Consider the following 26,796-nt stretch of genomic DNA (forward strand, 5'->3'; position numbering starts at 1 on the left):
TCCGGTCTTAGCGAGCCACAGGGCACGCGTTAACCGTCGCCGTGGTGAGAACACGGTACTGCTCAAGGTCACAACACTTTTTTGTTTGTGGCACACCAAAACGCAGCACATAGCCCGTCGCAAGGGCTCGGCGGGAAAGCAAATGGGCTTATCCATGCCCCGGGCGAGAAGTACTACACAGGGTGCCACGAGCACGTCTCTGTGGGCAAAAGTGATTCACAGGGACACCGGGACAAAGGGCCCGGTTGCTCGAGGGAGGGAAAAGGCGCTCGTGTTGGCTTCGTAGAGATACAGGTCAGTGCAGTTTGACCACGCACTAGGACACTGCACCGTTCAGCTTAGCGTTTGGACGGCGCGACAAAAGGTAAGCGTACGCTGCGGGCGCAAGGCGCCTTTGGCGAAGACCGAACGACCCCAAAACAAAGGGAGCCAACAGACGGAAAAGAAATGCGTGCTTACCTCTTGTCGTCCCGGAGAGGTTCTCTGTCGCTCCCGATGCGCGCGTGCGAAATGTCCAGAGAGACCTTGCGCACGGCGCCACAATCAACATCCGCTACTGGGTGAGAGGGGTTAAATGTCACTCCCCGCTCTCCCAGCGCTGCAGATCACGGAGGAGAAGAGAGTCAAGTCGGGACATGAGAACCGCAGAAAGAAGCAGCAAAGCTTACGCAAAGGCAGCGGGCTAGCCTCTATTCCCACAAGCAAAAAAAAAAAAAAAAAAAAACATTTTCTCGTAGTGAACTTAGTTGAGGACACCTGCTGCGCAGGGCGCATTCGGCCGGTACGCCAGCTACACAGCTGGTTTTAAACTTAAAAAGTTGGTCAAGTATGTGCTGGGGCATGAGAACAGAGCGGCTGGATGATACTTCGGCGTCTATCTGTGGGCACTCGTTACGGGAGAAAACAAGAGCTTCGGGCTACAAAAAGATTTGTCATGCATTTTGCCAGCCTGAACAAGCAAAACCTTAATGCTAAATTTTTGCTGTTATAACTCGCGTGACCTTTTTTTTTCTCGCGTTATGAACCCTCTCCCCAAATTAGTGCCAATTTTTCTGGAAAAAAAAAAGTGGGTTCATCACACAAGTAAATACAGTAAATATTATGAGTCTGCCAACAGTTGTAGTCTTCATTCATATTCTTCTTTGTCTGTACGATAGAATACAGTAATAGGATACCTTCAAACCTCAATATAACGAATTATTGGTTATAACTAATGAAGGAAGAAAGGGTAAACTTGAGGGCTCGTTTCTCTTTGTTAGAAACAATATTACTGAAAACTGACAGAAAATTATGCCAAGGAAAGTATAGGTAATATTACTTGAAGTAATTGTAGTGTAAATATGAAGAAAAAAAAGTGGATGAAAAGATGACTTGCTCTGGGCAGGAACCGAACCTGCGGCTTTCGAATAACGCACTACGTGCTATGTGACGCCAATAGGCAAAAAATGAGTGTACCACACTCGCTAAAGTGGAAACGGGTGGCACTGACTGACGCTGGCACGCTTAATGCACATACATACCCAATAAGTGGATGGGAGGGGATAGCCGCAGTGGTAGCTCAGTTGGTAGAGCATCGAACATGTTATTCGAAGGCCAAAGGTTCGGTTCCTGCCCATGGCAAGTTATCTTTTCATCCACTTTTCTTTGCATATACATTACAATTACTTTCCTCTATACTCTATACCTCTATACTTTTCTTGGCATAATTGTCCATTAGTTCTCATTAATGTTGGTTATAACGAAGTAAGTGACCAAAAGCTTTGCCATAGATAGTGTTACAAATAATTGTTTATAACGAAATTTTGGATATAACGAAGTATCTTCGTGGCAGACGTGACTTTGTTATGAGGTTTGAGTGTACTTTGTGTAGGGAAATACATTCAAACTCTACCACAGCTATAGCCCCATCAAAGTGAACTACACTCAAACCTCATCATAAGAAGGTTGCATATTACACGAGAATAAGTCTGTTGTATCCAAAAATTTGTTATAAAGGTATAATCCCTAATATTATATTTATTACAAGACTATTCTTCATTTACATTGTTATAACCAGTATGTCAGTATATCCGGGTTTGTAATATAGAGGTTTGAGTGTAGTTTCTATTTTCTATCAGCTACTTATAGAACAAATATGAGAAAGATACCTTCACTTAGTGAAGTTTTGTGAATGCACCCATATAGCGAAGGCGTGCCTGCTTGGGATTTTGTCAAAATTCAGGATAGTAGCTCGAAAACCTTGCGACGGCTCGCAACTTTTATTGCAGTGTGGTCACCATACAGTGCCATGGCTTCATCTGGGACATATTTTGCACTGCCACAGACATCTTATCAATTTTTTTTGCCAGTGAGCTTGTCAGCAGCTGTCACCATTATTCTGCTGCTCAAATTGATGCAAGCATGGGGACAACAGTCATGATCTGACATCAACACCAATTCTTGTGAGATTGCACACACTATGTGGTCGAACAAAACCACTATGCATTGCTATCAGTTCTAGCGCAGATGACGACCAACCAGATTCTGAATCAGGCTCGTAGTCATTGCGCACAGAGTCTCAACAAAACTGTTGTTTTCCATAATTACTGAGAGCAAACTGCTGTGTCTATTGACATGATCATAGCAGCTATGCAACTCTATAGCCTATATAGTAGAACCTGTTTATAACGAATTGGAAAGTGCCTGAAAAGTTGTCATTGTATATAGACCCTCATTTAGCGATCAATCCGCTTTTCTCTTCCTAGTTTTTTTTTTAATTATTATTAGTAATATTGAAAAATTTACTCACACCAGTGTATTTGCTCACATCAGTGTATTCTAGGAGTTCCGCGATATCGGATCTAAGAGTTGGTGCCTTACTTCGTATAACATTACGATTTCTTGATATCTTGTTAATTGCATTGAATTCAGTGCACCATCGTGTTTTTGCCAGAAGTAATCGGCTAACCGCGATAACAAATACATGTGCTTCTATGGAGCAATGGCGGAGACTAGAAAAACTTCATTATATCGAGCAATTTGTTAAATAGGGGTTCATTGTAAGCAGGTTTAACTTTTGCCACTACAAGTCACACCTGACCAAGCCAACAAAAAATCTAATATGGCACCATCGAAATTGAGTGACACTGATCAAAACGAGTAATTTAGTCCAGAAAATCGAACTTTAGAGAATAAATTTTTCGAAAAAAATCATTCGGGAAAATGCATTTGGGCTATGGAACATTGATGGTCCATTTCTGAGGTCCGAAAAATCCGTCGGGGATTGTGTACACTGTCAGTGCATTGACATTTCTCGGTGGCCGTCCTGACGCTCAATACCAGCGAGCTACTATTGTTTCTTAAAAGTGACGTGCACTTTATCTCTCACAGCGTGGGGGTGGTGAACTTGCCAATGGCAGCATCGCATGCTTGTACTGCTGGTATCGCTGTCAATCAGAACTAGTTTGCTCCACATGTTCAGCCAAGCAAACAGCTGCAGATGATTGTCATAAGGGTACTGGTGAAAATTCATAATTGCACTTTCATCAGCAGCCGCCACATCACCTTCACTCTTTTCTTATGCTCATCTGCGAAGGCCTTGCTGCAATCGCGTAGAAGTTGCACAGATGTATGACATTTTGCAGCACATTGTGGTATCAGCGTAGAGAATTTTTATGCAACGAAAAGTTATCGCGGCCATCGCTTACTGCATTTTATGGCTTATTCTATTCCAAGGCATAGGTTCATTGTAGGTGTTCGTATAGCTGTAGACAACATGGACGTCAGACTCTGGAGTTTTGCGGACACGCAGTGCTACCTGTCGACGCAGTTTTGAGTTGTGCAAAGCCCAAATCCCTTGCACAGTTTTCTGCACAACCAGGTGCAACTACAGCATACAAAACAACGATTGAGCTAAATATTAGGTGTATTTGCGCATCAAGCACTCCGAAAAAAGAGCTACGAATTTCTCTCTGCTAGTCGGGCGCGTCAACGAACCGCCGGGAAGTGCTTGCTGGTTCACTCACCTGAACAACAGTGAAAACAAGAGCAAACGCAACAGCTTCGCGTATTACGAAAAAAGACCCCAGTCTGCGCTACTGTTGCATTGTGAATTGCCACGGATGTAAATGACTTCAGTGTTACTGATTTCCGCAGCTTTCGCAAAGCAGAATGGCGAGAGCGCTTGATACAGGCTGTTGCGAACGTGTTAAGTAAGCAATATTACTCGCGTTCTCCGCAGATCTTCGCTTGAATAAGTGCGATAACGTAGGTCTCCTGTTATTGTTTTGTGTAGACTTGACATAGAACCGTAGTAACTTTGATTATGAAGCGTAACATACTTTCTGACCGCGGTGCGCGAAGTGCAACAGTAGAGTAGTGACGCTCGCGATAAACATCGCACACGCCGCTACCACCAATTATCTGAAGTTGTCGCCACAACACAGCATTACGTACGTAGGGCTTTGAAGGCTCTAAATACCGGCTTTAACTGAGAAATGCGAACGCGTGCGTCATACAAGTAAATCGCAAAACGATCGTGACCACAATCACATTTTTCTTTTCGTTGCTCTCCGCGATTATCTCGGGGGCATCGATTTTGCCTTCGGTTGTACACTGAGAAAGTGGGCGTGCATGTATCGCCGTTTGCAGTATATACAAACGGAAAACAACCGTCAACAGAGCATTCAAGCATGCATAATAAAACAGTTGAATGCACAGGAAGCGAAAAATTGACGGAGGATGCAACTGCAGACGAAATTTGTCAGAGCCATTAGGGCCGGATAAAGCAAGTTTCGTACCACTGATCATAAAATAGATTGCTCATGTATGTACTTAATCACTTAGGCATCATGTGTAAGCCCAGTTTTAATGCATTTAGGCGTTAAAGAACGCACGTCGGAGTGCTTGCCTCAAACTCTGTTATGCAGTGCTGGCTTGCGCTTAAACTGCCGGTTGCAGCACACCAAAATAAATTAAACATCTTTTACATTGTGCCCGCTTTTCGTTTTGGTGAGCGTCCTACTTTTATGAAGCGAGGTTCTATTGAAGGAAGAAGCTTGCCAGGTCTTTGATTTTCAGGAAACCTCACCTAAAGACCAACAAAAGAGGAGGGCCTATGCACGTTCGCTTGCGGACAGCTTTCTGTGCACTACCCATTTATGGCCGCGCGGCGATGGGGGTGCTGATAGCAGGGTTTTTCGCAGCGCTGCCTGGGCAGAGTCTGACGTCTGTTGCCAGAAAAGGTTGCTGTGCAAAAGCTTCATGTTACCTCTTCTTTGTTACGCACTCGCTCTCTTCTTTCTCTCATTTTTTCCCCCCCTCACTGCCACGGAAGAAACTCCTAAAAAGTGAGCGACCTCAGTGGCAGTGTCTAATGGTAGCGTACAGCACTCTCCAATCTCAAGTATCTTTGTGACAAGTAAACTGGTGGGGCATGTCCAAGTGCGCGCCTTTGCGCGCCTTTCTCCCTCATTGTTTAGAAAGCCTGTTCTAACTCTCTTCTTTTCTAAAGCTTCATAAGCACCATATTTTGACCACGTCCGAGTCAAAAGTGTTTGTTGTAATGGTAGGAGGCCTTGAAGAATGTTCGCTATGTGTGGGCACAGTTTCAATGGGTAAGTTAGAAAAATTACAAATGCACGAAAATGTGGTCTAGAAAAAAATTAACCAGCTATGTTATCTTACCATAACTTGAAAATTTTGTCAATTCTGGATAAGAGCTACAAGTTTTCTATTTAATCAAATTTTTCTCTAGAGTCGGTATTTAACTTGTTCATTAAGCCATCTTTGTTAATTACCGTGCTTGGCAGATAAAAAAGATATTCTGACGTGCTACATACAGCTAAGAACAATAATGTGCTAGTTGTAGATGCGTAGCACTCATTTTTAATTGTTTATTGCTTGGTGCTTTTTAGCTGAAACGCCCTGTATATATACAAACTTGAAACAAGGCCTGTGCAAATGCCCCCACCCCCCACCCCTGCTTTTTTTTTTTTTTTAAGAAATCGAAAACGACTGAATAATAGCAGAATTTTAGTTTCCGTAAAATGCAAGTGGTAAGCTGTAAAATATGTCATCTTTTGAAATTTGCTTTACTCAAAGCATACAAGTTGTATAACAAGCTTTAAAACTTTAGCTATGGTAATATCTTCATTTAACCTTGAGCTGGGGCATTGCGGCAGTGTGGATTTCTCCTTAATAGGTGTTTTCATGGCTTTGCACCCTCTTCTCTGCAGTGAAACCACGCTTACATAAAGTTACATGTGGACTAATACATACCTGTTCGCTTATTTCGATACTGCAAAATTTTCAATAATTTTAATTTGAATGGAAGTGTATTAGAATACTGTTATGTGCGTTAGAATATTCCAAGCATTCGAATATTCGCACGAGTCTGCTCTGTATGTTTTCACGGGAAGTTTTTCCTCCGTAAATACCGTAATTTTCATACCCCCAACTTTTTCATTGGTTTTCTGAAGAAAAAAAAAAGAGAGAGGATTGTGTGAGCAAATACGGTAGCTAACCGGCACAATCCATAAGCAACACTGCACATCACAGCAGTTGGCATCTCTCTAAAGCATCAGTTCGTCTTGATGCCTCTCAATTGAAAGAAGCTTTGTTTTATTTAAAAAGGTACTTTTGTATAGCAGGGCATGCAAAGTTAGCTCTGGCTCGCTGCTTGGCTGGCGTTAGTCGAGGAAAGGCAGGGAGGTCCTCTGGAAATATAGGGGCTAATAATACTCGGATGTTGTATTTGGTTCTTTGTGCCGCCTTCTCATCTGTGTGAGGGACCAAAATTGTCTGTACATGGTATTCTGCTGCATTCAATGTTATAGCTCTGTGCTGTTTTTTTTTTTTTTTTTTTTTTTTTTTTCCAGGGTCACAGAACAGGATATATTTATCGGCAACCTTTGCTGCGTAATGAGCAGCCACGCCTCAAGACAGATGTGGAGGTGCCCCCATCAGCTAGCTCCATCGCTCAGTTTTTGGAAGAAGATAAATGGCTCAGGTAGGAACGTTGTTGCCTTCATAATACTCCCTGCTGCAGTATTATTTTTGTGTCATCATTCCTCTGCTACTCTTATCTCTTTCATGTCTATGTGTAGCCCCACAGCAGTGGTCTAGTGGCTAAGGTACTCTGCTATTGACCTGCAGGTCGCGGGATCGAATCTTGGCTGCATTTTTAATGGAGGGAAAAATGCTGTAGGCTCGAGTGCTCAGATTTGGGTGAATGTTAAAGAACCCCAGGTGGTCAAAATTTCTGGAGCCCTCCACTACGGCGTCTCTCATAATCATATGGTGATTTTGGGACGTTTAACCCCACGTATCAATCAATGCCTATGTGTGTGCGTCTATCAGCAACTACCTATTTGTATGTAGTCAAACCTCGTTAGCATGTATGCATTTTAAATGTACTAATTATTAAAACGTAGTTACGACAAATCCTTGACCAAGTCTCATAGAGCCTAACACATTCACAGTCAGTTTAAGCCGTAGGGGTTCGTCTTATGCCTAACGGTCCAAGCGTACCAACTGCCTACAGCGATAACAATTTGCGCCACAATGTTTATCGCGCTGCTGAACTTGCAGACACCACAGCCTACTGCAAACGGTTTTCAGTCATTTTCAAAACTCCGAAGATCAGCAGATAAATTATTTTGACTATCAAGCGATTTTGGCGATACCTTTGCAGGTAATCATTGGGAAGAAAACTAAGGTATGGTGGTGACAACCAACAAATGCGCCGGCATAATTTATCGCCGACAAAAAGCTTTATCACAATAAACATCCTTTGCTCGGGCACGCGTGTGGCGGAGTGCCACTTCTAGCCTACTGTACGCTTTTATGATAGGTGACTACCTGACCGCGCCGCTGGGCCGCCGATCACTGCCGCCTCATTTCGCGGAACAGTGTTCAAGCGTTCACCACTTTAGCAGAAACGCAAACAGCTCGTGGTTGCGTAGTTTAGTGTTGCATGTACCGAAAAACCTTGCTAACACCGGCACACCCACGATACAGCAAGCGTTGTTGTAACCTTACTGCACACTTTTTTGGGCAGCCCAAAAGCGTGTCCGTCTGCTTCCAGGGCTGCTAGAACATCTTGGAGTATCGCTTGTAGAATGCTCGTAATCACTACGTTAACACACCGGGGTGCTCGTGGCATCTGTGCATGGTCTGAAGCGGAGTGGTGACATCTACAGCAAGCAAATTGGCAGCCACAGCGTGTGCAGAGTAGGTGAAGCACTGCACGCAACTAGCCAGTAGAGTATTTCGCTGTCTGGTACCCTACCGCGTTTAAGAAAAAACCGTCAGTGTTAGCCTATCGTGGACCGGCTATTATGTCCGTTGCTGCATATCTCGGACCCCACAGTAGGTTTTAAATGTTCGTTAGCATTGCGACGGGGTGCTAATGGGCGTTCTTATGGCAGTGACAGAATCTCTTCCGCACTTTGGCAAATAGAGAAGGATGGCTTTTTGGTTGGTACATTAGGCCATATTTGCTGTGGCTCTGTATTTATTTCTTTGTTGGCGGTGATGGCGCTTGTCAAAAGATGCGAATTCGTAGGTCGTGGTTAATGCATAGTGTCTTTAGTGCGTAGTTATGCCGCGGTTTTTAGCAGGTGCATATTAACGAGGTTTTACTGTACATATACCAAATTTACACAAATCCCTATCCTTCCTTTCTTTTTAAAGGAGTACTGACACGATTTTAAGACATTGCAAAAGGGACGTACTTCATTTCCTTGGTATGCAGTGTCAACATTCTCCACACACCGGAGTCGGACAACACGTATAGAACATTTTATTTTGATTTTTGAAGTTTTCGTTGCTGAGCATAATACATACTACACTGCAATGAGACAGTATTCCGACGAGCGAAGACAGTTCCTGAATTCGGGAGCTCTGTGTCCTGCACACAGGCAGCATGACAGAATCATTGCCAGGGTCACTGGACTACAGTTCACGCATCGTTGTTTACGTGAACCACAAGCAAATCAACGATTTGGTGCTAGTACATCCCCAGTTACTGTCTTCCCATGAGGTCGCACTGCTTTTCAACATCACTGAGAAGCCACACTCTTGAAATAAAAACCGAAAGTGTCTTTTTCAGACAGCGGTGTCAAAAATATATTTGATGCCTTTCTAACCACCACAATACTTGTTTTAGGTTTCTCAACACCAGTACTTTTATTTCAAGCAAGAATCCGAAAATTTTTTTAGCACATCAGTACTCCTTCAAGAAAATGAATTAAAAATTGCCTGTGTGTCTTAATATGAAAAAAAAAAAATAAAACAACTTCGACATTAGCAGACGCCTATAGTTGCAGGGGTCAGGAGTAGCTTTTTCTCAACCATTACCTGCAGGGATCATATCTGTCCCCAGTGGAATGGCAGTGGTTTATGAAAGATCATTTCAGTGGCACATACAGAGCCACATCTTCACTGAGGGTCGAAATGTGTTCATGAGTGGCAAAAGTCTGGAGAATTCATGAGGAATTAAATTCTGGGGCGAGGTGTTTTGGTATCTATCTATTAGAATATTATTGGGAAAGATAAATTGTCCATTTTCTTTTTTTTTTTCTTTTCTGCTATCGTCAGCCTAGGGGCATGTCATAATTTTCTTGTGTAAAATGTGGGCATATTACATTCGAATGCACTAGATTTTTATAAAGTACACATAAATAGTCATTATAAGTTTGTTAGATATCCTGATACATAATAAAGTATTTACTGAACTGCTTAAAGTTGCGTGCAGTTTTAACGTCTATGAGTAAAATATTCCAAATTTTAGTTCCTCTGAATTCAATTAGTCTTTTGTCGTATACATTATAACACTTAGTTTAATTCAGCTCGCCTTTTAGAGCATGTCTCACACTGTGTGTTGGAAAGGAAGATACATTATGAGGAATGGGAAAGTTGGTGCACATATGTTGTTAACTGAAATTGATATCTTGTGATTGCATAAAGCTTTTACCGAAAGCACATGCTTTGTTTGGAAAATGTCAACATAACTTGCATTATGACATTAGTATTATGTGTGTGTTCTTCCCTAAGGCCGACTCGCAAAAAGCAGCAACTGAAATTCATGATTTCATGCTGGGCCTAGCTCAATTATTTGTAAATAATACCAATGCTTTTTTTTGTAGAATGAAAAAGGCCACAAATTGAAGCTGTTAGTGCTGTTTAGTGTTTACAACGTGGTGTAGTTTTCGTTGCTGTTCATTCGAGTCGGGAGAAGAGCAAGTGTTCAATGGAGTGAGCGCAATAACATTGGCAACACACACCACTCTAGGCAACTCTCAAGGTTTTGATTGCAAGATGCTGTTGCAGAAAAGGCATGGATACTCATTTTATGTCACTGTAGCTTCGCTTTCACATTGTGGTTGACCTGTCTCTTTCAAGTTTGCATAATAATGATAATAAGCATTGACCCTATGGAGTGGGTTTTGCCAGCTCAGCATATGTCATGATTGGGGGGCTTTTTTTTTTTCAGCTTTCTTTCCCTCTCTTTTGGTATTGAAAGTGGCTCTTTTTTCTTGTTTATTGTACATGCCTGTTTATAAAAGGTTGAGTTTGGATATAATAAACTGTCAATTTTGCCGACCTTGGCACGTTTATGTGCAAGTGTATAGTACTTTTTTAGTTAGTGAAGTATTTCACTTTTATGTAATTTGAAAATGTCACTTATTTGTAACCTCAATTACAAAGCATTATATCTGAGATTGCAATGTAAGGAAGTTTCGTTGCTGCTGTGCGGCAAGTGTGTAGCACTGAATTGAAGCTAGTACTTGCTGGTGCCAGTAGTTAAATGGCAGTTGAGTGCACCTTGCAAATTTCATGCTGTGCGCCTTCTTTTGTCTTTGTAGCCCCTTGAAGAAACTGTTAGATGGGCGGAAGACTCAGGACAAGCTGCGCTGGGTGAATTCACCAAACACTTACCAGCGGGTGGAAGTGCTTGAGACAGGCACTGCTGACCCCAAGAAGATCACAAAGGTAGCCCAGTAATGGCCCCCTTGAGCTGTCTCAGCTCCTGATGCCTGCCCCCTCAAGCCACATAAAGCTCAGTGGGTGGTGGTAATGGTGGTGGCAGCAACAGCCACGCAAGTGGAAGCCTGCCTTCTCATATGGGCTACCCTGGGGCTTCTGGAGTCTGACTTCTTTCCAGCTTTGGCAGCTTATGCAGTGTGGCCCTTTCTGCTGCTGGCTAGTTTGTCGGTGTGCGAAGACTTTTGATCGGCTTTCATTTTATTAGGTAATAAACCCTGGCAGGCAAGCGCAGCAAAAAGTCATTTGAAACAGCCTACTTCTATAGCTGTGCAGGAAATGGGTCTGCTGTTAAGTCTGAGTAATATTTATCGAAAGCTGGCCAGTGCATGTAACAGGCCATAGCTGTTTTATGTTCATGTACAGAAAGTGCTGGGGAGAGTAATTTAGATACTTATGACTAACGCTTTTTGCTGAAGTTTGCTCAGATCATGGTAAAGTATAATTTTTTTAATAACTTTCCCCACGCATCGAGATACTTCATCAAAATGTCAACACAGTGGTGTTTTGCAAGGAGGGTATGCACCCTGGCAGGCATGGATAGCTTTTTAACAAACGTACATTATTAATGTTCCAGTCAATAAATATGCATGTAATGTTGCTAAAGTCTATTATTCTGTTGGTTGATGCAGTGTAGTGTTCATTTTTTTAACTACAGATTACTAGACAACGGTACTCAATTCTACCGCAATGAAAATCACTGAGTTCTGTTCACAGGAATTTCTCTTCAACTTCCTAGGCATAAGAAAGGCCATATGACATGGAACGCATCTCTCTACGCTTTAAGAGTAGTTCAAAGAAGTGTGGGGTGTGGCATAGGTATTTCATTTGTAACTTTTTTGAAACATGACATCACTGACGCTTGCTTGTGCTTCATTTCTGCTATACATCGCTGCCCATCTGCCAATACCGCATTGCTAAGCTATTGGCATTGCAATGAGTCCACTTAATACTGAATGCCTATGAAAGATATCAATGACATTTGTGTACATGAAGTGAAGTGAAAGAATTCTAACAATTAGCATTTTCTCTGCCATGGTGATTCTGCTTTGTTCAGATTTTTATTAGTGTTATTCTTACAGTAGGCTCTCGGTCTTTTGTTTAAATTATCAGAACTTTCATAAATATGAAGATGGGGCAATGTACAAAAAAACATCTTGTGATAAAACATTCATAAATACATGTTTACTATATTTTCTCGCGTATTAGCCTCAGCTGAAACTACAGAAATACAGTAAAACCTCATTAATTCAATTCACTGGGCCCATGAGAAATCTTCTAATTAAGCAGGTTTTCGAATGAACAGAATATACATAAAGTTGGATGCAAAGAAGTTGGAAATAAATTATTCAAAGTAGTCAGGGCGAGTCGGTCGTTTGCTGTGCTGGCTAGTTTGCAGCTCCAGGGGTTGTTTTTCAGCAATACCTGGTCACAATTTTGGCACAAACAAGGGGAAACGCCAGGCCTCACTGCTGCCACCGAAAAAAAAAAAAGAGAAAAAGGGGAAAAAAAACTCGCGATTAACTGCAATGTGCTCCTTCGAAAAACAAGACATCTTCACTGCTGCACAGCAGTGACACGCGGGGCAGCATGTTGCCTGCTCCTCGCTGCGTCAGCACGTCACGTTGCAACCATTCGTCTATTCTTATGAAATGAAGAATTTAATAATAGACAGTGTGACGAAATTTGTTATGTGTTTTGGCTCAAAAAAACATGATCATAGAAGCTTTCGAACCGTTTTTGAAGTAGGCGTTGCAAGCAAGACTTTCGCTAAGAGTGAAAGTGCGCAAATTGATGGAGCAACAGGCACTCAAAGGTTCGCATACATTACGAATTCTGCCAGACTGTCCTTAATTTTTTTTATATTCCCAGAAAGATTGGGTAAATCATGAAGTGCTGACGTCCTGAGAGAAGCATGCAACATGCTTCCTGCACATCACTGCTGTGTTGCAGTGAAGCATGTTTTGTTTTCCTTTTATGAGCACACATTTCAGATGATCACAGAATCGTTGTTTCATATGACCATTGTCTCCGCGGATTCGTGGCAAAATCGGGATTGTAAATTGGCACACTGCACCCAAAGTTATCAGATTGACCAGAATGGTGCTCACCACTGCTTCAAATTATCCGCTTGAACTTTCATTGCCAAATACGGGACCACAGATATAGTTTAAATGCAGCAGGATTTTGAAATAAGAGTTGGAATTAAAAGGGTTTTGATGTAGCTGAAAAATACAATTGAGAAAAAAATCCTTATACATTGCCGCGAAGCAGCATTCTTTTCTTGCATAACCGTGAAAGAGTGCCATGAAGTGAATATGTGCATCGAAACTTTCCTATAACCAACACCCTGGCTTTAGATCTGAATTTGCTGTATATATTGTGTTCTATGTAAAGAAAGAATTATATGTGCCAACTTGGGCACTTTATAAATTCGGAGAACTTTAAACCGAGAGTAGAATGGGAGAGGGGGGGGTTATGTACCAAAAGGAAGCTCATGCTTTTTTGTCCCCCTCCTCTACCAACTTCTCGATGTTTATGGGGGGGGGGGGGGGAAGCATGCGTTTTTTTTTTATCCTAATGTTATGGACATTAGGAGAAATGTAACTCTCAACGTCATAGACAGCATTGCCATTATTGTTTGTAGAAAAGCGTGTGTAATTAGGTGGCAAAATGTGTCCCACGACACCCAGTAGCCCCTATCCAATACTGGTATGCTTTTCCATTTGACAACTCTGTGTGGCAGCAAAACTGACTTAAGCGTTCTGCACACGATAGGTAGAATGCCGGACTGTTTCTGTTCTTTTCGCTTTTTTGATCAATGCAGCATTTTTAGTGCATATATTTTGCATTGGGGAGAAGCAAACGGTGTGAATTGATCAAATTAGTGCAGTGGAGTGGTTTGAACTCGGTGGCTTTAAAATATATTGAAAACGTACATTGAAAACATACTGCGCCGACCAATATTTTGAACTTTGAAATATTGGAGCTCAAGTCGCCATAAGTCTACTCTATTATTGCAGACATCAGTGTGGCAAGTGTAGTTAAATGGAAATTGCAAACCAGCTTCTCTCTTAGTAGTGCTAATGAAGTATATTGACTTGTAGCATGTAATGCAATAATGGCCAGTGATTAGCTTATTTGCATAAAAATGCATTTGCTTAAGTGGCATCATATCTTTGGAAGAGTATTGTCATGTGCTTGCCAGGGCACCTTAAGCTGATTAGCTTGGTAATTATTTTCTTTTTGTATGGGAAAAGAAGGGGCTTGTTGCTGTGGAAGAAGTCAGGCTTCAGGTTTGTCTTGTAGTTTTTCGTCTTCTGCACTTTCTATTTTCAGGGTGAAGTTGTCACCGAATCGGGGCATTGATGGCTTTTGTCGTAGTTATTCAAGATGGGTAATTGAGAGTGCCCATTGACTATGTTCACAAGTGTCAGCTGTTTAACCGAATGGTTTATGAAACTCTTGACTGTCAGCCTTGCTCTAATGATATTAATGAGAACCAGGGTTTTTTTGCCACAGTCATCTGCTATTGACAATTGCTTCGCTATAGGGCACCCCCCTGGAGTCAACTTCCTTAGTTTACTTATCAGTTTTCTATATTTTAGTCAAGGAGAAATTGCATGTGACCCATGTGTTATTAATATTATCAGCATTTTGTGAAGTTTTTGTTTTGTCAAATCTGATCCGTACCATCATCAGCATGCCCTCTCTGCTGTTAATTCTTAAAAAGAAGCACAAATCTTTGCTCTGAATAGATCTATAATGAGTTCTATAACTACATTTAACAACCTTTTCAATCTGGTTGTTAACACTTGCGATGCGCTGTTTGAACATAAAAAAAAACCAAAAAAAAGCTTACACACAAGTGCGAATGAACAGCTATTTATTTGATGAATATATCACTAGTATAACTGAACAACAGAAAGGACATCGGTATCATGGTACATGTGCACATTGCACATCAAGAGAATAACCATCCGCGGTATGCCAATAAATCTGTCCATCTCTTATATCTAAATTTCTCTATAAAAAAGACACTTAATCATCGGTAGAATATATCAATGGTGCACCAACCTCAAATCGTCGTTGTCGCACGTCATGTTACTTTTGTCATTTTTCTTTTCTTCGAATGAACAGTTCTTAGTTCACGCTTATGTTGTGTACTAGTTTGTTTGTTTTTTTTTTCCTCATTTTTGTGTGCAAGCAGTGTCGTGTCAGCTGTGCACAATCAACTTACCCATACTCTGGCTCCTCTAGCTGGTTGTTGCCTCAGTTTGGAAGGGTACATTTTTATGCTCATATAGCCTTCTTTGTATGGTTACGTTGGCACTTTGTGGCACTTTGTGGCATCTCTTTGAGGCACTTCCCTTTCATTGGCAATTTTTCTAAATTTGTGAAAGTTCCACTTGCAACTTTGTTGCTATTGGGCGTTGCAGAGCTGTCAGACCTTGCTCAACGAACACATTCATTCGAATACAACCTTGAAACACATTTGTAAGCGGCGTTCACAAGTTTGGTAATTATATGCAAGGTGTCTCTGCGAGAAAAATGCACTCTATCAAACTATCTTGGCAGCCATTGTAGGGTAGTAAGGTGGCCATGGGGGCTAGTTGGTACGTCTTCATGCTTGTAATGCGGTGAAAAGTATGAAATACTAAAAACAACAACATTCTGCGTTGTCTCTCCTTTTTTCATACCTTATAGTGCATTACAAGCATGAACATGATGCCTACAAACCTGTTTCCTTTTACAACTGTTCAAACTGACATAGGCAAATAGTAATCCGAATGTGTGGTGGTAATCAAAATGTTTTGAAATCTACAAGAGGATTATAGACAGTATTACCCAGAACTTACATGTATCCTTTTATTGTAACCATTTGAAGATAGACTCATCATATATATAATTGCTTTTCCATCTTTTAGTGTCAGTGCGTGTACTTTTTTCAGACCACATTTGCCAGGATATATACTCGCTTGAAAGTGTGGTTGTCAGCTCACTCTAGAAGGTCTATTATTTATGTGCTAGAAATTTATATATGTAATTTGATGCTTTACTCTGCTCCCTACTTACATTATCATCCTTACATAGGTAAAAGAGAGGGTTGCTTTGCATGGGAATGTTTCAGCTTGGTAAAGAAAGTAAGACTTGCTTGTGCTGTTAGTGCATTGAGCAGTTGTTGGCCCCTCCCCCCAGTCCTTTTTTTTTAATTATTGGTTTGTTTTCAGCAAGTCCTTGCACTCATTCCATCTCAGGTAGAAAATGAAATCTTGTTTGACATTTCTCAAGCACCTTTCCAACCTTGTAAAGGACATAGCAAGGATGTTAAAAGAAAATGCAATAACAAATATTTGGGACAGCTATATGCTGATGCTGTCTTGTGTTTTCAAGCTCTAGTGCAGCTGGCAACACCAGAGCTCCCGATGCGAGGTTTGGTAAAAATAGTCTGTATGATTTGCTTCCACCTTCGCTTAGCACTGCCAGTTACCACAGCAGAGCTTTTGCTCTAAGACTTCAAATCCAAACGTTTGCGGGAAACGTTTACTACAGTCTACAGTGTTTGCTCCAGTCAGTGCCACATAAGGGCGTAAAAAAATATTTCGTAACTTTTTATGCAGTTCTTTTTGGATAACATAGGTAATAGGAAAGTGGAAAAGGGATTTTTTTTAATCGCAACGGTAACGTCTTGAGTGTGAGCAGCTTTTTTTGTAGTAATTCCTTTGGAGATCAAGTGCGTGTAAAATGTGTCGTGTCAGGATTTAATTTCCTTCATCTTATATAGAATCTATATTCACTTGCTCAAATAGTGCACATGGGATCATTTCCATATTTGCAAACCACTTAGTCCTCGGCAAACATTTAGCTCTTGCTTGAGCAGTTGGAAAGGGTGCATTTTTTGCAGTGATCATCTTTGCCCTTTCAGCGCTTTGAAGCTTCAGTGATGGAGCTCTTTAAAGGGTTTTTATAGGCAACTTTAGCCTGGAAGGGGATTTCTAGGAGTTGTCGCCCTACCCAACCTTCTTGTTGCTTGGTATTTCAGCATTATGATAGGCTCTGGGATTAATTATGGCAGTTAGTGGGATTTTCTTTTACCATTCACAGCTTTGGCCTACCTTTTCAGGTTTGCTTTTTAACATGCTTTGTGTGACCTGCTGTGGTAGCATAGCACGTATAGTGTTGTACTGCTTAGCTCGAGGACACAGATTTTATTCCTGGCCATGGCAGCCGCATTTTGATGAAAGTGAAATGCAAGGAGCACTCATGGACTTAGCTTTAGGTGTACATTAATGAGCCTCAGGTAGTCTATATAAATTCGAAGTTCCTCATTAGAGCGTGCTTTATGATACGTATCATGGTTTTTCTGTGTAAAACATTGCAAGTTATTATAACATGTCTCATATTTCTGGCATATATTGCTTAAGTGCAGGGAAGAAAATTTTAAGATTGCATCATATTGATACTTTTCAATGTATCTGATATCAATTATACGGTGCTCGGTCAGGGTCATATAACGGAGTAGAGAAATTTTGCAATTTCTGTATCATTTGGGCTTTGTTCCACTTGAAAATTTAATTGTCTGTAGTGTAAGCACATGCTGGGGGATAAATGGAAAGTGCTTGTTTTGTGATGGGCCACTGTTAGGGAAGCCCTTCTGCTTCTTCTTGTACTGCCATAAACTGTTGAACTCGTGAAAAAAAAAAGCAACTGTGGGGTCTAAAGCAAATTTGTTAGTGTTGTTTCAAATACCTCATTATTTGCTTTGGTTAAAGGGTGCTTTATTTTTTCTTTTTTTACTTATTTAAGATTGTTCTTGTGATAAACTGCCTTACCCACATTCCCTCATAACTGCATATGTGATGCTTGCCATTTGTTTTATGGCCACTGTTTACAGCTACTGAGCCTGAAGTTCTGGCTTGTGATCAACTTGCTATTATCCATGTTGGGATGTTCTTAGGGCTTATAAATATAGGAAGCATTGTGAAAAGGCCTAAATGGCAATTTGTGTAACACTGACTGTATGCGACAAAAGTATTCATGTAGTGTAGAAAGCCATTAAGTTTTAAATTCAAGTGCAGTCTTTTACTCTTTGTTTGCTCTTAGTTTTGTGTCCTTTACACTTCTAGCAGTCTAAGCTAAGGTTACCTAATCGCCTTTCATTTGCACATTATAAACCTTAGATGTCTCATTAATTGCTGTAGTGCATTTACTCTTTGCTCCAAGTGTGGAACTATGTGCATATTTTAGTGTTGTGTACTGTGTAGCCTGTCTAGCCATCTATTTTTCATTTGCACTTAAGTTTCATGTGCCCTAAAGTTTTGTAGGTGAGCATTAGTACATGACACAAGGTTGGCTGCTATTTTATTTTATCACACTTGACTTGAATTCCAAAAATGTTGCTTTAAAAGAGTCTTTGCCTGAGCATACTTTTCTTTCTCCCATGCCATTATAATATACTGTATGATATGCTTTATTGTGGTTAATTGTGTATTGACTGTTTTATTGCTTTGACTTGTCCCTTCCCTTTCTTGAAATTTTTTGTTTTGATAATTGACTGACCTGCACTTTCCTGCACTTCATGAAGGATGGTTTGAAATATTACATGTGTGATTTATATCCTGTGTGGAATTTTCAACTAATCTTTTTCTTTTGTTTCTGTTTTATAGTGGGTAGAAGTTGGAGGGAGTGGGGAAGCTGATTCAGTAAGCTTGCTTCTCCTAATTGCATACTTATGCTTGCTCCTCTTTGAAGGATTCTTCCTTCTTTCATTTTTCTCATCACTGGCATGCTTATTTGTTTTGTTTTGAAAAGCTTGTCCTCGTATTCTGCATTTTTTTTTTCTTGTTGCTTATTTTCGTTGGTCTTAGTTAGTTTTGCATTTGCACTTGCTTTCCCAGAGTCCTTTACCAAAGGGAATTCGCTCTAAATCTCGAATTTTATAAGCTTTTCAGCTTTATGAACAGTTATGGGATGGATGGATCTGTTTGTGTAGTCTACCACACAAGATAAATAATATAATATTTTAACCGCCAGCTATTTTGTTGATTCATGTATGCTCCAGTGTTAAGTTCATCAATAAGTCTCGTAAGATTTGGTTGCAGTTTGTGTAATTTACATCCCAGCTGTGTGCCAAGAAAAGTTAATAACCCTTCATGTGTTGTTTGGGGCTCATGTCTGAACATATAAGTTTAGTTCATGTTTAGTATTTAAGGAGCTACAGTAACTGTTTTAAGGGTAGTTTGACTTGGTACACTTTTGGCTGTAGTGTTTGTGCTCTGAAAGAGCAGCTGTGAAAATAAACCTGGAAAAGCTTGTGTTTTTGCCCTGCTTGCATGATTGCTGTTACTTTTTTGTTATGCATTATATTGACCATTGTATTGCAAGCAGTCTTTCTTCTTTTCCTTTTTTTTTTGTTTGTTTGTCTGGCCTTGCCATAAAGGTGATCGTGCTTGGAAAGTGTCTTTTTTTCCTCTGCCTGCTTTCTCTGTAAGGAATCTTAGTACTGCTCTCCTTTTTTTTCCTATGCTGAGTGCATGAGCACTGACTGCCTGTTGTTTTCCCCCGCAGTGGGTGCAAGAAGGTTCCCCCTCCCACTCGACCTCCGTTAAAATAGACACATCCCATCAGTTTGTTCCCAAAGGCACTGACCCTGCTGAGTTTAAGCGCAAGCAAAAAGAGGTCAGTCTTCATTTGTTTGTTTGTTTGTTTTTCTTTGTATTATTAAGGGACAGCCTGGGATGGGCATTCTGGCTAAAATTTCATTTTATGCTAAGGAGAGAGAGAGAGAGAGCCATCTTGCAGTCATTCTGGAAAGTACACACATGTAGTTGCTTTTTTTTTTTCTTTGAAGCATTTCCCTGCTGAGTGTTCATGCCTTTCCCATTGAGAGGTTTTTTTTTTTAACCCCTTGTTCTATTCAGTCATGGCACCTTTGGAGACACTAAAAAAACATAAAACTGAAAGCTCGTGCTTGTTAGTCTCAGTGGATGCAGCCGAAGTTAAGCAGCTATTTCAGGTGTCTAAGCCCATTTTCATTCTTATTGCAGCTAGTGTTAAATATGCAAGAGTTTGTTTCGCTGTATTCATTTCTATTTTTAACGGAATTGGAACTTGACATACATGAATAGATCAAATGTATGCGACTTTTTTGCATGTTTGCTTATGCATGAGGATTCTGTGTGGAGCAAAGCTACGATTTAAGTGTTTCTCGTTCATTTTGTGCTTGCAGGCTTTTTTATGTAGGAAAGTGTGTTTTGGCTTGGGCTTTCTTGGCTGCTCTCTTGTTGTCTCTTGCTGCAAAATTGTATTGGTGCGTTAATGCAGAGATAGTGGAGAAACATGTATCACAACTGAAGTGGCATTCAGCTTATTGTTGTAGTTGATACCTCTAGGTCAGCTCTTACTTGCTATGAGCTGAGCCGTTATGTGCATAAAAAAAGTATATTTTTCTGTGTGGCAGATGTGTTCATTGATTGTAAAGCTTGCTTTCTGAATAAACAGCAGCAAACTCTGCCATCTGCTCCTGATTTGTCAGTTTTATCCACATGCTTGCCATGGAGAATTGGAATATCTTAACCTAGAATATTTATTGATATGCAAGGGTGGTTACACTAGTTGCTTCAACACTATAATTCTTACTCACCGTGCAAAGTTGCATAAGTTCTTTCAGCATTATCCAACCTGTGGCATAGTATGCACTGTAATCAAACTTTGTAATCTGCTTGGAAAAGTAACTTTGCTTTTAGCTTGTTACAATCAGTTGCACATCGGAGGAAGAATGTTCAGGTACTAATGCTTACTTGCAAGTTTCAGCACTAATGTCTTGGTTCTGGCACTGCTAAAACTTGTGCCGCTAGGTACTGCATGCTTGTGTATTATTGGGTACAGGTATAGTGATGCTTCTTCATGAGACGTTAGTGAGACATTGAAAAAAATAATGAAAGGTCATCATAAGTGGAACTAAATGCACATATTCATGTCTGCTGAAGTCTCAAGCTGCGCAATATGCGCTGTGGAAGTATAGAAGGCAAGTGGACACCATGGGTGCATTCTGGAGTGTTACAATGTGGTAAGAGTTTCAGGAGTCCTCGCAACTTTTACAGTTGAGTTAGCATGTCGTCAGGATTGAAGTATGCATGAGCAATAATTAGTTTTCTGCACAGAATTGGTACTGAAAGTCGATGAAAGAAGCTCTAGCCAGAACGTATCTAGCTTTCACCAGCCAGTACGATAGATACACCCAAGTAACTTGTAGGTAAAGGCCTCTAACTATACCCATCTGTTGGTTTGACGTGTTTAATGGGGTCACATTGCATTTAAATTTTATAATTTGGCGATTTGCGTGCTATGAATTGAGCCATATAAGCAAATCTTCACTTTGTATGACTGTCACAAGAGAGGAAGCATATCCATAAGAAGGGCAGGAAATTCCAATTTAGATCATGTATGTAACACCTAATACATATGCCAAGCCAAACAAGGTTGATGCAGTAAAAAAATGAGGTAAAAAGATGTGATAAAAAGATGCACATACCCTGATGCTTAAATGAAAAACTTTAAAGAGTGTATGCTAAATTCAAATAAGACTTTTTGGACCAACATTTTGGATTTAGTTGCGAAAGGCATGAGCATTTATGGTTCAAAATTCTGTATCACCTCTGTGTTGTGTGCTAAACAGCTTTGCTGGTCATCCACCTTCTTAGAGTGTAATGGCTGACAACTCTTTTTATTCGTTTACTCTTGTGGGGACAAGGATGCTCTACAGGTGCATTTAAATGGTCAGAATGTTTGTGTTTTTAAGCGATAAAGGTTAAGTGGTGTACTTGATATGAAGTCATCAAGCAGAATTCTGGGATAATCAGAAGCTTGGTACCTTTAGTTTAGTTGCATGTGGAATCTGTGCCCCTAAGGTAAACTTCTGATACTCTTTGATATTTGTACCAAAGTGAAGCCTTCAATACTTTATTGCAAACAGTTGTCCACCGTATTTCTCTCTCTCTCTCTCTCTCAAAAGCTTTTACTAGTATATTCTGGCATCACTCAAGGGGCATTCGCCCTTTGCACTAAACTTTCACAGCTAGGTAGCAGCTGCACAAGTCCTGATATGCAATTTTGCAAGGGACTTCCGAAATAAAAAACAAAAACAATATTTTGCTGTTCCAAAGGGTTACTTTCGCCACTGCTTGACCTTTTGCTTGAGGAAGTACTAATGTGAAGCCAAAATTATAGCAAATGACAGTTCGCTCAGTGTTTCTGCTGCCTGTGCTGTCAATGTACTTGCTATGTCGGAATGAAAATGACCGTGACAACAAATATGTGGAGGGATTAATTTTCTTTCTTTCTTCTTCTTTTTTTTTTTTTTTTTTTTGAAATATAGCTAGCTGGCATGCACTGAGAAGGATGATCCTGACAATGATAGTTTTAGAAAGTGTAAACTGGTGCAGTATCATATCATGTGGCCCGATTTTTTTTTCCCACAGCTGAAGGAAAACCGCCTCAATTCGAAAATAAATGCAGGGCCACAATCAAACCTTCTTGACGGAGTTACTTGGGAAGAAGTTAAGAAAATGCAGGTGAGTAGAAATATGCCTTAAAGCACTTTTTCAGGGCTTAGTGGGCATATGATTGCTGCCCGCGCCAACAGACGGTCGCATCCTGCAAATACGAAATTTTAAGGCCCAACCAAGTGTACACAATTTTCAAGGTGACGATGACAGGATTTGTTGTTGCAAAGGGTCATTCGTTGCTGTCGTGTCGCAGGTTTCGGGAAAACCAAGAAACATCGCTTGCCGCCCAGAAAAGATTGCGACAATTTCCGCAACATGGTAGCGCCCCCGATTCTCGCTTCGCTTGTTCTCCGCGCATACAAGAACTTCTCTTATGGAAGTGAGGTGGCGGCTGTATTTTGTCGTTAATCTTGTTATTGACTTTGTTGTGATGCTTCAGGGGTAGCTTGCTGAAATGTTGGTTACTTGCTGCAATGTCAACGGCATCGTCGGGGTCGTCGTGCTAGGTTGCTGGGAAGTTTGTAGAGTGCATTGTAGCGTCGTAGCACATATTTCTGGGCGCCCTTGAGATCACAGCAGATACCGCTGTTGCGGTTAAACGTTTGCTAGAAAAGATAGCCGCAAAGCTCTTTTATGGCGTGCGTGGGCAGTACGGGGACAGCTTGCAGAAGATAGCGCCATCGACCCCCGAATGTGGGTAAAGTGCAACAAAGAAGCTGATCCTAAACAGTGTACGCGTATGTCAATCCCAAAGGCTAAGCGACCTTTCTTTTTTGCATTACCGCATTTTTTGCTTCTCCCAAAGAAGTTTTCATAAAATTTTTCCCGCATAATAAACGCACCCCAACTTTGCTCAGATTTAAAAAAAAAAAGTGCATTCATTCTGCGAGTAAATACAGTATATACTTATGTCACAGAGAGAAAATTGGCACAAGTGCTTCGTCTTGTGCACTAATCTTCTTTTTGTGCCATGTCTTATTATTATGCTCAAAAACTGACATTTACCTTAAAGGAGAACGGGCACGAAATTTGAACATATCCAGATTGTTGCTCTAATTAAAGCAAGGGATGTCGTAACTACAACTGTTGCACAAAACTGCATCAGTAGACCAATCATGTTACATTTCCCCTATTTTGCACCAAATGTGGTGTTTGATATTTTGAAAATGGAGCTACAATCTCTCGAGGTCGAAATGCCCTAGCACGAGTATCTTCACGTGCACACACCGCACTAACGTGGCTGTGAGTATGCTTATATAGCACTTATGCAAACCATTTATATAACATAAGTCGCCAAAGGAACGCGTATACACCATATAAGCAAAATACTATTCTCCAGAGGCTGCCAATGCGCAAGATTTGTGGCACGAGCAGCCACCTAAGCTGCCACGGCTAGCAACCGCACATCAGCGGCTGCTACCGATAAGGCGGTTACGTGGTTGACGCTTGTTAGGTCTAGCCTGTGAACTTGCAACTCAATTGGCATGCCTAAAAAGTTTGCCCCCTAGAAAACTCGAGATTAGGTGCAAACGAGACCGCACTCACGAGCTCAACCGAGGGCAGTCCGAGTAGAACCAACAGTGTGGGGAGAACGGCCACAACAACCAAAGCCTGAAAAGCTTGCAAGTTCCTTCTGGTGGGAAAGGCGAGAGCCCGCAGCACTCTATGACAGCGCAACTTTTTTCTGACGCAGAGGGGGGCTGCTATTCGGCGCTGAGCGCTCTCACGAAAAGTGGGCGGCAAGTGACCAGAACAAAGGTTTTTCCGACGCCTAGACAACCCATCCTCGCGCTACGCGCCCACGACGGTTTTTTTTTTTTTTTTTTCTGTGAAGCTAGGCTAAAAGAAAACTTGCGCGTCATTGCTTATCACAGCTATCGTGACTAGAGAGGGCCATATCACAGCTGCACTGGCTGGTCACCACCTGGGTTTACCACTGCCCAGTCACGCATGCACCGACAAGGATCCCCCGCCGCCAATTCATGCCCACGAACAAAGTCCGCGCAGTGTCCGCGCCATGTCTGCCTGCCGTGGTGCAAGTGGAGTATACCAGCGACGATAGACCCATGCCAGATTTGCACGTTAGTTCTGGCACTCAAGTTTGGACATTCTCCCACAGTCTGCGACTGGTTGTGGTTCGGCACTGTCTATGCCAAACAAAGACCTAGCATCAGCCAAGAGGCCTCGTTCAGCACCTATAGTCAGTCAGCTTCGCCGTTATCTTTACGTGGCTAACCTTCTTTCTCTTATTTTTTTCTTGTTTTTTTTTCCCATTCTCTGCTCCTTGTTAGATTGTTCTGCGACCCCTCTCCTTCGTAGCGCCAGAGTCCTTCAATGCTTTACTGGTCACGAAACTTCGGCGCTAGTTTCATATAGAGTCCGTGGGAGCCACTACTGGCGCCACCGTCGCACTGAGAGGATCCAGCCGCCGCGCGTGCGGCATATTTGCCAGCTTTTGGCATGAAAACGCTCGCTGCTTCTGGTCTCTGCGCGCTGTGTTTCTTTTTTTCTTTTCGTAGTTGTTAGCGATGAATCGCCCAATTATTGTGTATACCACCTGCCTCCAATGGGGTTTTATTTTTTCGAATAAATCGCCGCAGACCTCGGCCACGAACGGCAACTGCTTTCGCGTCTTTGGGCGCAAACGCTGTGCCGTGTTTACCGATTTCAAAATATCTTTTGTTTGTTTCCTTCAAGAAAACTTTGTAACCACAATACATACGGTAGCTCCGTAGCTGCGGACTGCTGCGGGCCTATCAATAATGCAACGAGAAAAAAAAACTGAAAAGAAGCTGGTACGCGTCCTTCAGAGTAGGCTTTTAATGAATCTGTTGAGTGCTCTGGAATGCGCTGAGCACCCAGATACCCCAGTAATATTCTCTTTTCGATGAGGTGGTACAGTAACATTTAAAAGCGCTGCATAAAGGGAAAGGATCAAAACACGAAATGATGTATGTTGCACTGTGTGTCTTTCCACAAGTGCGATAGTACTGAGTAGGGTTACTCGCAGCGCTTCAGACGTGGGCTTGGTGAGGAAGCAGGCCTGTCTTTGCTTCGGCAAACTCTCAATGTAATCACAACAGTTGTTCAGCCATGTCATGTTCTCTTTTAATGTCTGAAAAATATTCATGTTACATCTGTAACAATAAATAAAAGCAGGATACCCATAATAACATATAAAGTCTCGAGTGGTATTTCTCACTGCAATGTGCTCCGCTTCGTTATACTGCACGTGCTCTGGCCTCCGAGAATTCAAGCAAACAGGCCGTTCATTCGTCCGGTGAATGCCGCGGTCGCCTTTGAATCATGCAGCTCCTTGCACACATCTTGCCTGCTGTAAAACTCCAGTGCAGCAGCTATATATTCACTGAACAACTGAAGATAAAAAATCATTAAGGTGTGGCTGAAGGAGTAGTTTCCCAAACATGCTACCTGCTGCACAAGAGAAAGTCATAATATTACTTGCCTTAACAGCAAGTCTCACACTCATTTTCTGGAAGGCATTGGGCATTATGTGGGCTTTTGTCAGTTTAGGCACAGCTCGTAGTCCAGCCTGTTCTTCCTCCTACCCCAAAAGGGACTTGAAATGATCGTGGTAAACGTCACCCTCTGGCAGTTTGAAACAAAATTTCAATTATTGTTGTAAACAATTCGTACAGTAAAGTATAGCATAACCACGCCTCGTTTTTCTTACCAGAAACTTCCCAACCTTTTGAAGGTTGTTTCTTATGCACTTGAAAATGTGCGGTGAATCGATGACAGTGTAAATCTCTCTTGACGGATCACAGGGGTGTTGAAATGATGTTTGTGGTTTTTTTCTGTCCCCATGTATGCCTGTAAAGAAGAAATTTCAGCTGTATAACCATATATTACAGCAGTACTCTAGGATTGTTACAGGAAAAAGTTGTTACCCAACGACCTCAAAGCTGACCGGTTGCTTGTAAAATTGTCGCATGTCACAGCCTGGACAACAGCGCCAGAATTTTCCAAGTGCACAATGCACTGCAGCAGCAATTTAGCCACAACAGAACCAGGAGCAGCGCTGGAAGCGCAGAATGTTCCCACAGTTTGCGACCAGCCCCCAAGAAAGGGCCGAAACAGGAACACCAACACATGATCAGAGTCTTTCTCGTTATCCCCTGGCCTGGTGTGTTCAGCAAAGTTGACTTTTCCAAGCAGGGCCATATCAGATTCTCTGACATGCAGGCTTTTGCGAACACTCATCTCATCAAACATGAGTGCTCCTGCAAAATAGAAATGGCCA

General features: G+C 41.5%; 1 protein-coding gene across 12 annotated transcripts in view; it reads left to right on the forward strand.

The window, feature by feature from the left end:
- The window catches only part of hts (adducin 1-like protein hts), a 118,792-nt gene that overhangs the window by 51,835 nt on the left and 40,161 nt on the right, over window positions 1-26,796 (forward strand). For 10 of the 12 annotated variants that reach the window (XM_037426733.2, XM_037426734.2, XM_037426738.2 and 7 more), the window contains exons 8-12: window positions 6,858-6,988; window positions 10,848-10,974; window positions 18,693-18,728; window positions 19,594-19,704; window positions 22,506-22,598. In XM_037426733.2, the coding sequence (XP_037282630.1) occupies window positions 6,858-6,988; window positions 10,848-10,974; window positions 18,693-18,728; window positions 19,594-19,704; window positions 22,506-22,598 (498 nt within the window). The remainder of the gene's footprint in view (window positions 1-6,857; window positions 6,989-10,847; window positions 10,975-18,692; window positions 18,729-19,593; window positions 19,705-22,505; window positions 22,599-26,796) is intronic. The other 2 variants (XM_037426737.2, XM_037426746.2) reach the window with 1 other exon arrangement.

The sequence above is a fragment of the Rhipicephalus microplus genome, chromosome X (genome assembly GCF_043290135.1).
Source record: "Rhipicephalus microplus isolate Deutch F79 chromosome X, USDA_Rmic, whole genome shotgun sequence".
In the NCBI taxonomy this organism is placed as follows: Eukaryota; Metazoa; Arthropoda; class Arachnida; order Ixodida; family Ixodidae; genus Rhipicephalus; species Rhipicephalus microplus.